The sequence below is a fragment of the Aspergillus pseudodeflectus genome, assembly GCF_044049435.1.
Source record: "Aspergillus pseudodeflectus strain CBS 756.74 chromosome Unknown BJX68scaffold_4, whole genome shotgun sequence".
Classification (NCBI taxonomy): domain Eukaryota; kingdom Fungi; phylum Ascomycota; class Eurotiomycetes; order Eurotiales; family Aspergillaceae; genus Aspergillus; species Aspergillus pseudodeflectus.
This window is the reverse complement of record NW_027263780.1, coordinates 1-13,230: the sequence shown is the minus strand read 5'-3', so window position 1 is coordinate 13,230 and position 13,230 is coordinate 1. Positions and strand designations below refer to the sequence as shown.

The 13,230-nt window shown below is 50.6% G+C and overlaps 5 protein-coding genes across 5 annotated transcripts; 4 read left to right on the top strand and 1 right to left on the bottom strand.

The window, feature by feature from the left end:
- Positions 1-410: 410 nt before the first annotated feature.
- Positions 411-1,653, bottom strand: BJX68DRAFT_226884 (uncharacterized protein). The gene is made up of 3 exons (XM_071038571.1): positions 1,031-1,653; positions 544-983; positions 411-490 (listed from the first exon to the last, which is right to left on the bottom strand). The coding sequence occupies exon 1, from the start codon at positions 1,380-1,382 to the stop codon at positions 1,119-1,121; it is 264 nt and encodes an 87-aa protein (XP_070903595.1). The 5' UTR covers positions 1,383-1,653; the 3' UTR covers positions 411-490; positions 544-983; positions 1,031-1,118.
- A 154-nt stretch (positions 1,654-1,807) lies between these two features.
- On the top strand, positions 1,808-3,445 carry BJX68DRAFT_226883 (C2H2-type zinc finger protein). Its single transcript, XM_071038570.1, has one exon. The coding sequence runs from the start codon at positions 1,869-1,871 to the stop codon at positions 3,360-3,362; it is 1,494 nt and encodes a 497-aa protein (XP_070903594.1). The 5' UTR covers positions 1,808-1,868; the 3' UTR covers positions 3,363-3,445.
- Positions 3,446-5,432: 1,987 nt separating this feature from the next.
- On the top strand, positions 5,433-6,922 carry BJX68DRAFT_252554 (uncharacterized protein; the record flags this gene model as incomplete). Its single annotated transcript, XM_071042585.1, has 4 exons — positions 5,433-5,693; positions 5,783-5,949; positions 6,014-6,421; positions 6,493-6,922. 4 exons carry the CDS (start codon positions 5,433-5,435, stop codon positions 6,920-6,922), a joined length of 1,266 nt encoding a protein of 421 aa, XP_070903593.1.
- A 701-nt stretch (positions 6,923-7,623) lies between these two features.
- On the top strand, positions 7,624-9,725 carry BJX68DRAFT_277557 (peroxidase family protein; the record flags this gene model as incomplete). Its single annotated transcript, XM_071048353.1, has 4 exons — positions 7,624-8,118; positions 8,209-8,603; positions 8,659-8,945; positions 9,019-9,725. The coding sequence occupies 4 exons, from the start codon at positions 7,624-7,626 to the stop codon at positions 9,723-9,725; spliced, it is 1,884 nt and encodes a 627-aa protein (XP_070903592.1).
- A 1,368-nt stretch (positions 9,726-11,093) lies between these two features.
- BJX68DRAFT_277555 (uncharacterized protein) lies at positions 11,094-12,660 on the top strand (the record flags this gene model as incomplete). The annotated part of the gene is made up of 1 exon (XM_071048352.1): positions 11,094-12,660. The coding sequence occupies exon 1, from the start codon at positions 11,176-11,178 to the stop codon at positions 12,658-12,660; it is 1,485 nt and encodes a 494-aa protein (XP_070903591.1). The 5' UTR covers positions 11,094-11,175.
- Positions 12,661-13,230: the final 570 nt, after the last annotated feature.

Genomic DNA, 13,230 nt, shown 5'->3' with positions numbered 1-13,230 from the left:
TTCCAATTTTCGAAATCTTGAAGCCCCCAGGGTCTTTTGTCTGAAAGACTCTCGTAGGATCGTACTTGGCCGCAGCCTCGCGTATCTTCCGAATATTCTCTTCCCCGTAGCTTCCAATCGAATCCTGCGATCCATCACAATAATTCAGTTACCGAAAACTAATGTCCCCATTAACAGATGCCGCGTAAGCGGAGATCTCATCAATGGCGCCCTTGAGTGCTGGAGCTCCAATATTGGTATTAAGCTCAGGCGTTTCGACTTCAATCGCCCACACAAGAAGCACGCAGTCATCGGTAAAGCGATCTAGACTTAGAATGTTGCCCACGCGTGCCGCAGAATGTTTTCAAGGAGGCTGGAAGTGGTTGGAGGACCATCGAGAAGTAGAAGTCTTCGTCGAGGATTTGAGTTTTTGGGTGGTAATTAGGGCTTCGATGCTGCTTTTAGGATGATTCTGGGGTCGGAATTGAAGGCTAGAGAGAACCATGTATCTCTGTCCTCTGTTAGCGATGGTCGCATACATGACGTGGGAAGAATAACACATACTGCTTGCCCGAGGGTTTACGAAAATGACTCGAGTTTGGTTGTGACTGGGGTCACTTTGGAATCCTTCTGACCAGGAATAGAAAGGAATTTGCGTAGTATGAGGCTTCTCTTCAACATCGAGATTCATCATTATCATAGAATAAAATGGTCTTTTGCTTTCGGCATATAGGTCCGCAGGGCAAGAACATGGTCGTTCTGGCCCGCCGTCAATTTTCTGTAAAGTCCACCAGCGCCTAGGCAACCCCGGCCGTGGATTCCTGTGGACAGACGAGATTACAGTCCCAGATATGTCGTGCTGGAAGCGTACCACGTCGAAGCGTGTGACAATGCCGGATCATTCCCTCCACCTATAAATACTCGAAATAGGTCTGTGTTCGTTTTGTCGTTGGTGATGACGATACTACCGTCGGCGAGGACGACTTCGTAGCTGACGACCTGATCTATATCTGTTAGCATCAGATGCTAGACATCACTAGTGCTGTCATACCGCACGCAAACCCAACTCGGCAAGAATAGAACGTCTTGCCGCCACCAGCCAACAGCCCCTCGATTCCAACTGTTTCCCTCTCGACCCCCTACAACCATCCTGCCATACTTCTCCTTCGCCCAAGTTCGTCCAGGTAGTAAGGAGGCAATCTGCATCTCTGAATCATGGCTTTGAGTGCTTTGGCCACTTCCTCTGTATTACGCGGTTGCACAACCGCCCACGGCCAAAGCTGTGCAGTTAACGACCAGCATGAGGCGATGCGTGCGTTATAGGCTTCATCTCCAAGGAGGTATAGGACATCACTCAGACCGACTGCACGTAGGTTTGTGAGAGCTTGTTCTGCGACAGCCATCTTTAGTTGCACTGATTGTTAAAGGATCGAGAAAGGACATCCTGAAACTGGATGTCCTGATAGTTTCATCCTCACGTATGGCTCGCAAGCTTGATTTAGGCTGCGGAGACTCGCAAGCAAACAGATTAGCGTGTCTTACACACCAGCAAATAATATTGCTGTATATAATTGATCATCGCGCGGGGTAAATCCATGGTGGGATGTTATCATGGATGTGTGCTGCGTGTATTTGCCCAACGTTGGGTCACTGGACGGGCGATGGCGGATTTTGAAAGGAAAGATATGTGTTAGATTGGAAGAAAATCATGCAGACTTCCAGATGTTGGAGTGGTCTGAGAGAGTAAGTAAAAGACTGCGCTATTCCCAAAGTGGTATTTATAAAGGCGCATTTGTGCTCGTATTTCCAAGTCCGAGTGAGGTCCTCTGTTATCTTCTTCATTAGAATCCACCACGTTTCCTAATGAACTAGGCCTTTTCCTGCGCAAAATGCTCACTGAAAACGACCATGGCTTCGAACAAGATCTGTGGAGAGCAACGGGATTTTCCGATATGCAGTATAGCGAGATGCTCCGGCTGTCGGACAATGATCTAAATCCAGATCCGGATTCTATATTTTCTCTCTCAGACGCTCACTTTGAAGCTGGAATTCCGGAGACACCACTGGAGCGATGGAGAAACTCGCCCCCAGAAGTCGAGCCTGCGCACCTCGACGCCATCATGCGAGCCGTGGCTGACAGCGACGTGAACAGTGAACAGCAAAGACAGCCCTCAGACACGCAAGTAATCAATTCCAAATCACACGCGCCCTTAATTGCACCTGGATCTGCGCAATCAAGCTACTCAGACTCGGGCTCCGTTTCCTCGGCGTACAGTTTTGCCTCGAATCGTTCAGCGGGGTCCTTCGGCCGCTTCTACCTGACCGAGCCAGCGCGTCGACGCCGCCGTCGCAGAGCCAGCTCCCCTCAGATCCTGCCTAAGAACAAAAGACGGACTCGAGAGTCGAAAGCAACAGAGAATCGCCGCTACCAGTGTACATTCTGCACTGACACCTTCCACACAAAGCACGACTGGACGCGACACGAAAAGACCCTGCATCTCTCCCTAGAGAAATTCACCTGCTCGCCAACCGGACCCGTCTATCAAGCCGCAGATGGAACAGACCGGTGCTCCTTTTGCGACGAGGTCAACCCATCAGAGGCACACATAACCTCTCACCGCGCGAGCATATGCTTGCAGAACCCAATAACCCTGCGCACATTCTACCGCAAGGACCACCTCCTCCAGCACCTGCGAAGTATCCACAAAACCACCCAGCTCACCCCATCAATGGAGTCGTGGAAGTCCCAGGAGACAGAGATCAAATCGCGCTGCGGCTTCTGCGCACAGACATTCACCCGCTGGTCCGACCGAAACAACCACCTCGCAAAGCACTTTCGCGATGGCGCTCTCATGCGGGATTGGAAGGGGTGTCGGGGCTTTGAGCCCGCTGTTGCGCTAGCGGTCGAGAACGCAATGCCGCCGTATCTCATTGGGAACGAGTCCCGTGAGCTATGCCCGTTTAGCGCGGTGAACGGCAGCGGGAGCAATCTGGGGCGGTTTGAGGCTTTTGTGGAAGGGGAGAGACCTACGCGCTTCGAGGATCTCACAGGGCGTCTTGCGCAGTTTGTGAGTGATATTCAGGCCAATGGGGCAGTCATCACGGATGAGATGCTCCAGGCCGAGTCTCGATCCATAGTGTATGGCGACCAGGATCCGTGGAATCAGACGGCGGCCGATAACCCCGAGTGGCTGAGGATGTTCAAAGAAGGAATAGAGAGTCCTCTTCCATTGTCGGCAATATATCCCGATCCGAGCATCGTGGACCAGAGGGATAAACTGGAAACAACGAGCGGCACATCCTGGCGTTGGTTGAACCCTGAGTGTCTTGCCGATTTCAGACAGTATCATGTAGACGCGGCTCATGGGCCACAAGATATCTGACCTTCACAAGCTGTGTAGCACTTATATACCTCAAAGACTGCTTGGTGACTAGCAATCAAATGGTAATGACTCTACAGTACCCTATCTAGTGGCTGTTGTATACACACTAAAACAACATGATCATCACTCAGTCTGATTAGCTCACCAGTCCTCGTCCCCAACAGGATCAGTCCCCGAATATATACCCTCTAGCCCCTACTTACAGCCCACCATTCTCACCAAGAGAAGATTTCACAACACCCTAAGCCGCCGACGCGTTATGATGCAAGTTAATCTCATGCGCCGCATCAGGATGGATATACGTGACGAACCACAAAGGGCGACTGGGCGTCTGGGCCATTGAGGATGCCGTGGCATTTCCCGCCACAAAGCAGAGGTCTGCTTGGCCAGAGATCATCTATCCAATATGATCTTGCTAGCACTCGGTGGGTTCGCTTGGTGCGGGATGGGGCTCGGTTGGTTATACAAGAGCAGGTTTCTTGAAACCAGCAGCAGCGATAATGACACTGGTAAACAAGAGCAATTCCGCAGTTGCAAATGGTACCTTGCCTGCCTCGGCCTTTCTCAAGACCTCAATCTTGAAGAACGGGCAGTCAAAGAAGATGCACTGGTTACTGTATTCTCTCCCCGGCTACGGTCAATCGTGCGCTGATGCCCGCTTTTATATACTTCGCCCTGCGTTTCATTGTGATGCCGTATCTGGTGTCCGTTATCGTCGATATGGAAGTATTCCGAAAAGATGTATACTAGCACCAGCGGATCGCCGCGGGTAATCGAATGAATTTGTCAATCTAATCGAGTGAGACATTTCGGAGTAGCGTGTATACTAGGTGTGACAGAACTCGGAGCTCCGGGGTATCGCTTTGAGACACTTCCGACCCCAAGGACCTAGTAATCGGGTGGTCGGGAATTCCGATCCAAATTGGTGTTTACTGGACGAATTGAGGTGACATCGTGTAGTCGTGGTATGTTTACAGTGTGCAAGCCGCATGGTTATATTTCTTAGCTAGAGGGCACAAGCGCAACCTTTATTACTTGGTTCGCTGCTCAATCCTGAGTCCTTACGCGCTATCTATAGGAAGGCCACAAGTCCTGCAGTAAATCGATGGGTACAGCGCCTCCTCAACACAAACGGTACCAGCTGCACAACGTGCGGTACTGTTTGACTGAGATAGGGCATGGATAAATAACATTCATTAAGGTCTACATAATACTATAATTCGAAGATTCTGGTACATACGACCACAGGGTGTGGAGAACAGGGCTTCCCGTCCGCTCAGCCGTACTTAAGCCACACGCCGGTAGGTTAGTAGTATGGTGGGTGACCACATGCGAATCCCTACTGTTGTATGTTTTTGCTGTTTTTTTTTTTTTTATCGGTCAGTCACCCTTTCTTTTCATTGCTGTGAAGGAAGTGAATGTTGTCTTTGTGATCGCAAGTGGATCTGCCTCGATTGTTGTGACGTATCTTGGTAAGCGGCGTACATGCATTGAGTGACTTCGACTACATATAAGCGTAGCAAGGCTGAATCCCCAGCATCCTGGCTGTTCCCCCGATCCCAAAGCACTCGCCTTATCTCCTACGCTAGGCTCGGTATCTTGTCCTAACGAGGATGATAATAATCTTCTGCCTAAGGTCAATGATCACAAACTTCAAGAGGAGTAGACTACCGAGTATCTAGTCGATGATTATTCTCGTCTAGACACATGCATATCCAAATTTGGTTCAATTTTGTTCCTTACGATTATGCAGTATGTCAGTGTATAACTATTGGTTTCGTGCCATATTCATGAATGATTTTACGCTTCATCATCCGCTTTTTGCTGAGTGGTTGGGGGTTTCAGAGGCCAGCCGCGGTACAAGAACCCGATTACAATATCTCGTCTATACCAGTAACCAGCAGCCAAAACGCACTGTTGGTCCAAACATGGCCGAGGTTTTGTTGGGAATTGATGCATTCCTTTTTGCCAGTCTATAAATTATCGACCGACCACCAACAAAGCCACGCCAACTCTTCTCCAAAGCAATTCCGAGCACAAGTTCAGAAGCTTGCTGACCCTCTTTACACAATGCCTTTGACTTTTGCCCCAATTATTGCTGGGTGGGGCAAACATTCCCTGCCCGTTGCCATACTAGGCCTCGTCGGCTATGTAGCCCTAGTGCAAGTACTTCGATACCGCCGCATGGCAAAGATCCAAGCCCCATTCGCCAATGGCACGAGACCACTATCAAGCATGACAGTCGAAGAAGCGCATGCAATAATAGCACAGCTCCAAGAACTGGAGTTTCCACGCGCATTTTTCAAGGCACGTCGGATGGCTCTACTGAAGGTACGCAAATAATTTGTGACTGGCTGGCTTGATGGTTGCCTCTCTGGATTTTGGTAGTTACAGAGGCCATTTTACTGACGCAAAGTCAGGCCGGCGGCATCCCAACAATGTCAAAGCTTTTCGCCGTAACAGGCCAGAACAACCGACGGAATGCCGGGAAGCGCGCTGTCGACACGGAGATCCTCCTACGCGAGGCGCAGTCCCAGCCTCGGGACTCGGATCGGTATGCAGCTGCCGTCGCGAGGATGAACTATCTGTATGGTCCATTCAACCCTTTTCATACTGCAAAAGTGTCTATCAAGCTAATCTACCCTCTTCAGCCACGCTCGCTACCGTCGGGCCAACAAGATTACTGACGCGGATCTGCTGCATACGCTCGGCGACGGCCTCGCCGAGATCTTGAACGTGGTGGAGAGGGAGGAGTGGCGACAGTTTACGGATGTCGAGAAATGTGCCCTGGGTATCTTTCACAAGAATCTAGGTGAGGATATGGGGATCCCGTTTGATGTGCTTCCATCATCGGCAGACGGATGGAAAGATGGTCTGCACTTTGCGGTTGAACTCGTTCAGTGGACGATCCGGTACGAGCAAGAGGTGGCGAGGCCGACGGCGACGAATGATCAATATGTCCGTGTCTATGTTGACTCGGCACTGCCTGGGTTTGTCCGGTCTTCTGTGCGGCAGATGTTGGGTGGTGATCTGGACGATGTTATGAGGACGAGCCTTTGGTCAGTTTCTTCCTGAGCTAACGATTTCCGACATCCATCGCAGTCTCGTTAACAGGCCCTACCCTATCTAGTCTCGAACGTCCGAGTCTTCCCCTCTCAATTCTCCTGTATCTTGTTCGCACCATCCGAAAGCTCCTTCTCCGCTTCATCGCCCTCCCACGCCCCACCTTGCTCGCCATCAAACTCGTACACGGCTCCCCAAACCCAGCCTCCAAATCAAAGCTGTACAATTTCGACCGAAAGGGCCTGCAGCCGTGGTATATCCGACCTACATTCTGGTCCAAATGGGGCCCTGGAGCGCTATTAATTACCCTGTTCGGTGGCAGGGTTCCCGGTTCGCGCGGGGACCGATACCAGCCCCAGGGATACGACTTGATGACGATCGGGCCGGAGACGCAGAAGGGTAAGGGATTGGATGATATGAGTCGTGACATTGATCTCATCAGGGCGAGGGCTGTAGCTACTTGTCCGTTCTCTCAGGCAAAGGGGGGACTCAATTGAAGCTGGTGCTTCAGTATGGAAGTGTATAGAATGGTCGAGCCTTGGTATGAGATGCTGGGGCTGTTTGCCGCTTGGGTTCGGAATACTATGGAGTGAATGTTAGGGTTGGTGGTCTATGGTCGAAGGGTAGTGGAAATACAGGGTCTAAATAAGCTTCCACATTCTCTCACACTTCACTTTGATAGGGCCGAGATTAGGTTTCTGAGACTTATTTTGTTTTCAGAAGGTTAATTTGATCTTCTCACATGTCCGGGCTCGAGATTGGCTACTAAATATCATGATGCGAGGACTGGGTCTAGAACATACCAACTCAGGAGCCAATAGTCAGGTTGTGGATCGGCCACCAAGGCCAGATCTTGGTTGAGTGAGTACACCACCACCTTCTACCAGAAAAAGAGTTGGTCAAGAGATTACCACGCCCTCGAGTTCTACCATCTTTCCACAATATGGTTATCCTGTCTACTTGACCGCTAGTGGATAACAAAGCCATCAAACAAATCTCAGGCTGAGAATGGGATGAATGATGCGCATTTTCTTGAACTAAATGGGTTTTCGGCGGAAATATATGCATACAGTATATGTCTCGCAAATAGTATTTAAGGAGTGCCGTGAGTCCTCTGCCTCATCTTCTACCCTTCCTACACATAGCTAGGCTTTCGAGTAATTCAACGTATCAACCTTGACCTACCTACTCTGAGACAATGGATCCACAAAACTCCTCCCAGCCAACTTTCCTCCAGCACTTCTTCATCAAGATCTTCTACTTCCTTAATCTCCTCGTGCCATGGCACAAACTCCCGGGCTTCCTCGGCGCACTCAATCTCAATTACCTGCGTGTTGAGCTGCGTGCCTTCAATCTCTACGATGGGTATACTTCTGCCGATGCGCAAGGAAACACTGTGGACCACCCACTAGAAGACAAACGGTTCAACAACGCAAGGAACTCCGACGGCAAGTTCAACTCGCTGGATCAGCCACTCATGGGCTGCGCGGGGATGCGTCTCGGAAGGAATTTTCCAAGGGAGCACACTGGGAAACCAAGTGAGGAGGAGCTCTGGACGCCAAATCCGAGACTCGTTAGCGAGCGGTTCATGGCGCGGAAGACCGGGCGAGGGTTTATCCCTGCGACGAGTCTGAATTTGCTTGCGGCCGCCTGGATCCAGTTTCAGGTTCATGATTGGTTTCAACATGAGACTGTGCGTATAATTGGTGTTCTTTCGTTATGCCATTAGCATTGCTTGTGTTTTTCAGAAATGCACGTCGTGCTGATCACTTTATACACCTAGAGCGATGAGACCTACGACATTCCACTTCCAGCAGGGGATCAATGGCCTCATGGCCGGATGGTACTTCCTCGCACCAAGCCCGATGAGATACTAGACAAAGTTGATATCCGATGCCCAGGTTATAAGAACGAGAACACGGCGTGGTGGGACGGCTCGCAAATCTACGGCTCAAGTGAGGCCACCACACAGCGGCTGCGAACCAAAAATCGGGACGGAAAACTGGAGCTGTCCAAAGAAGGCAAGGTAACCTTTCTACCCCGCGACAGTGCTGGGAATCCCCAGACGGGGTTCACTGATAACTGGTGGGTGGGTATGGAGATGCTACATACGCTTTTCGCCATGGAGCACAATGCCATCTGCGACATGCTGCGTGCTGCATATCCTGATTGGACTGGGTAAGACTACCAGTATGAGAGAGAACAAAAAGGCAAACCGCTTACTGGAACACAGGGACCAAATCTTCGACAAGGCTCGTCTAGTCAACTCTGCCCTGATGGCCAAGATACACACTGTTGAATGGACGCCAGCTATTCTGGCCCATCCCGCTCTTCAGATCGCCATGAACGCAAACTGGTGGGGGCTTGCCGGCGAGACCTTGAACAAGATGGTAGGCCGGATCCCAAAGGCTGGTGAAGCAATCAGCGGTATTCCTGGCTCTGGGGTAAACCACTTTGGCGCTCCGTACTCTCTGACCGAGGAGTTTGTCTCCGTCTACAGAATGCATTCACTGATTCCTGGTAAGCATTTGTGGTTTTATTTGACTTGTATAGAGGAGAAGGCATATACAACTCGCTGATTACTCCGACGTAGATAACATTGCGTTCTTCAGTGCCACAGAGGGCGAGCACAAGTCAACCATCCCCTTCCCAGACACAGCCTTCAGCAAGGCGCAGAGCCCCTTTGAACAGGGTATATCCTTTGCCGATACCTTTTACTCCTTTGGCGTCAACTACCCCGGCGCCATCACCAACAACAACTACCCCGACTTCATGCGCAACCTCCACACCCCAGACGGCCAGTACCGGGACATGGGCACTGTAGATATCCTACGGGACCGCGAGCGCGGCGTACCACGCTACAACCAGTTCCGACGGCTGCTGCGCATGCCAGCCCCCAAGACATTCGAGGAGCTAACCGGTGGCAACAAGGAGCTCGCGGCAGAGCTGAGCGAGGTGTATGGTGGTGACATTGAACTGGTTGACGCGCTTGTGGGCTCGCACAGCGAGCCGCTCCCCCAGGGCTTTGGGTTCAGTGAGACTGCATTCCGGATTTTTATACTCATGGCCAGCAGGCGGCTGAAGAGTGACCGGTTCATTGCAGGGCAGTGGAATGCGGAGATGTATACTGAAGAAGGGTTTCGCTGGGTGCAGGATACTGGGATGAAGGACGTGTTGATGCGGCATTTTCCGGAGCTGAGGGTCCATTTGAAGGGCAGCAAGAATGTGTTTGCGCCGTGGGACAAGTTGCCCAAGTCTGCAGTGTACAAGGGGGTCGAGACCAATGCCACGGGGCTATAAGGCTCTTGGGGGATAATCCCAGGGTGTAAGAGTCCCTGCCAATCAAAAGTGGTTTATCATGCTATTCGTTTTCAAGTCATTCTCTCTCAGCGTATACAGGGACAATCGGTATCCCTACAGCTCGCCTAGTATTTCCAGTCGAAGTCGACAATGTAATTTGTGGCATCAAGGCCAGATCCAGTGATCGCCTCCATGGCTTGTCCGGACATCTCGGTGCCACCCCGGATAAAGTCCGCAGTGCCTCTAAAGCCCTTGATGATTTGGCCGCTAGCCTGGATGAATTCCGAGACATTCAATGGCCTGTGAGGTCACAACCTCTTTGAATAAGGTGCCAAGGGTCCATATATAGTGTCAGTGAGATGTGTATTTGGCGATTGTCGTTCTTCCCTGCCTGGGCTGCGCTGGAGACATAAGAAAGATACCGTGTACTAGGGGGCACTCCAAAGTACAAGATTATTGTGCAGCTAGAAGGACCACATGTTAGCCCGTACCTTGGTGGGACCGTGAATTAGAATGGTGGCGTCAGGGAAGATGCTGACAACCTAAACGTTAATCTGGTGGCATGACTTCTCAATGCTGTCCACGGGTATCTATAGACCGGAAATTGGGAATCCGGAAAAAGCCCTATAGTTAAAGATAAAACTGCATATCGCTACCGTATTTGAACTCTCAGGCATCTAGAGCCGGCTCGCCTGGTAGTGGTTCTTCCTTCTCTTGGTAGTAGACTGGAATCTGTCAATGGTCCGGATCCAGCCAACATGCTTAATCTTTCGAAGAGATATTATCGGCACTGGATATCAGCTCAGGCGTCTTACTGTCAAGCTTGATTTGCAAGCATCGTCCTGTGTGGTGTGCCATTTCTGGAAATAGTAGTTCAGTCAAGACGCCGAAATGGAGGAAGGAGGTAGCAGCATACTCTGGTACCTGGTAAGCCCAATCTAATAACCAGAGATCCTCGTGGGGAAATTCTGGACCGATGGAGGTAACAGCCTACAATGTAGTCGGAGACCTTATTTCTAGATTCAAACCAGGGTTCGGAAGTGGCGCAACTCTCCCATCAACCCTAAATCATCTAGTCGAAATGCAGCACACTGTTTGTAACACGGAACTTTATCTACAGTCTACGCATCAATGATTTGGGAGAAAGCCAGATAATGGTTCTAGACCAACTTCCTCGCAGATAGCCTGTGGCAGTTGATAAGCCCTAGATCATCTTAGCGCTCCCAGAGCAGATGACCCATAACTAGAGCTGAATGTCGATATGATCTTACATCACAGCCAAACTCGTCAACTTGGAATATGTCTGGCTAGGTAGCAATTTCCACATGATATATAAAGAGGCTACGCTTCTCGTCGCAATTCTTTGTCGCAGCTTTTCCCGTTGCTAGAGATATCACCCTGCAACTCACGTCTTGAATTCATCCCCCCCAGAAGGTGTTGTACATTCATAATGGGCCTCTTCGAGAGCGTCATCAGCTCTGCAGCGGATATATTCCGAGGCGCAGACGACCAATCCGTCCGCAAACTCATCGAAACGGTCTTTGAGCGTATCAAGCGCTCGCCGGACCTCATCAGGCCTACTCTCCTTCTCGAGACTGCGAAAAGCTTGACATACTCTGTCCTGGGAGGCGTATTTGGGGCGGTGGGGAGCGTCTCGAGTATAAGGGAGGCCGTGTTCCGGAATGAAATCAATGCGACAACCTTGATCCTGATCAGAGACCAAGCTGGGGAGCTCGCCAAGTTTGTACTTGACCTTGTGGAGGCTTCAAAGTGCTACTACCTGGCAAACGGAAGGAAGCGCGGCGAAGACGACGAGGGCAATGGGAACGATGAGCATGTGCTGTATGCTGAGTTCAACGAACTTGACTTTTCTCGGTTCAGAAACCAGCATGCTGTGATATGCCAGATTCAAAGATTGGCATTGTCAATCGTATATATCCTTCAGCATCTGTTCAAACCGGTGGCGTTCAGGGATATCGACATGAGTGGTCAGACCAAGCTTCAGAGCGACCTGGGTATAGGGCTCCGGAAAACGTACAATACAGGAGCGGACGTGCAGCGGGATGTGGAACCCGACGACACGAAGGACCTTGACAAGAAAAAGCTCAAGCCAACTGCGAGAGCACGTGTGGACAACAAAGAAGAGAAATGGCTATTCGTCAACGGAATTGGCGGAGAGCTCTTTTGGCTTCAGCTTGCCTGCGATAGACTGAGAGCTGCGTTCTATAGGGAGGTCACTGGCGTTTTCAACAGGGGCGACGGCCTTCTCTGGGATCTGATCGAGTGCGCAGGGCAAAGAAGCTCATACGTGCAGGATCCTGGCGCGGGCAGCGCAACGCCGAGTACTGGCGCTAATGGAGTGGTAGAAGGCCAGGGGACTTTGATCGAAAGCACGCAAAGCAGCCAACAAGCTCAAGAGCTCCTTTGCGAGGAGCTTCGAAAGAGACTGACCAACGATGCTGCTGATCATAACCCACACATCATTATGATTGCCCATTCTCAGGGCTGTCTTCTCCTTCGTCGTGTTCTGGAGGACTTGGTAGCTTCTGCGACCACGGACCCCAGTCTCAGTCATACAATGCGGACTCGTCTCTGTGTCTTCACCTTTGCAAGTCCGAGTCTGCACTGGAAAACCCAAAAGAGTCATCCTAGTCCGCCCCACGATCTTGACGGGACATACCTCAGTTCACATGTCCTTCGAACCGAGCATTTCGCCAACAGGCGGGACTTTGTAGCACAGCTCGGAGTCTTGAGCAGGGATAGCGACTATGGGCTGGACGATGTCTTCATCAATGAGGGCGAGGACTGGATTGGCCATTTCTTTGGTACACAGTACGGCTTTGATCCTGACCTTTACCAAAATTCGAACCATCATCGTTCTTGGCTGTTGGGGTGTCGGTTTGGAACGAAAATGTCGAGCTTTAGTGGCAGTTAGGATTCATTTCCCTATAAGGTCAAATTTACCGTTGAGCAGCGCCTGCTTGTAGTATTGGTTAGTCACTATTTTGTCTTCGTGTGGTGTATCGTACCTGGTAGTTTGGATGAAACATTGGACTTGTGTGTTGCGGCCAAATATAACTATATATTTCTCCCAACAAATGACATTAGAAATTGGGGAATGGGGCTCCTTGTGGTAGGATTACTCCTTGGATATCGATTCCAACCACAACCCTCAATAGTTCATCAAAAACCGGGTCTATAATGAGCGAGGAAAATGTAGTACTACTTGAAAAACAAAGAGCCATGTATAACATGTCAAGTAAGGACGAAGAAAAGAACAAGCGTCTCCACGCGGGCAGGACCTCTTGATGTCACGCCAACCTACGTCCAAGTCAAGCGCTCTACCACTGATTTATCGAGGCGAAGCTGTGGAAATTAGACAGCGCTAGCTCATCGGCTCGGCAAATAAGGTAACCGACCCCTACGGTAACCTTCGGTGGTCGCGCCTTAGCGCGACCCCGCCAGCCATCCGGTCAGGTCAGCCATCCGGTCAATTATATATATT

Coding starts and splice junctions, on each gene's coding strand:
- BJX68DRAFT_226884 (XM_071038571.1), bottom strand. CDS start 1,382: ATGGCTGTCGCAGAACAAGCTCTCACAAACCTACGTGCAGTCGGTCTG.
- BJX68DRAFT_226883 (XM_071038570.1), top strand. CDS start 1,869: ATGCTCACTGAAAACGACCATGGCTTCGAACAAGATCTGTGGAGAGCA.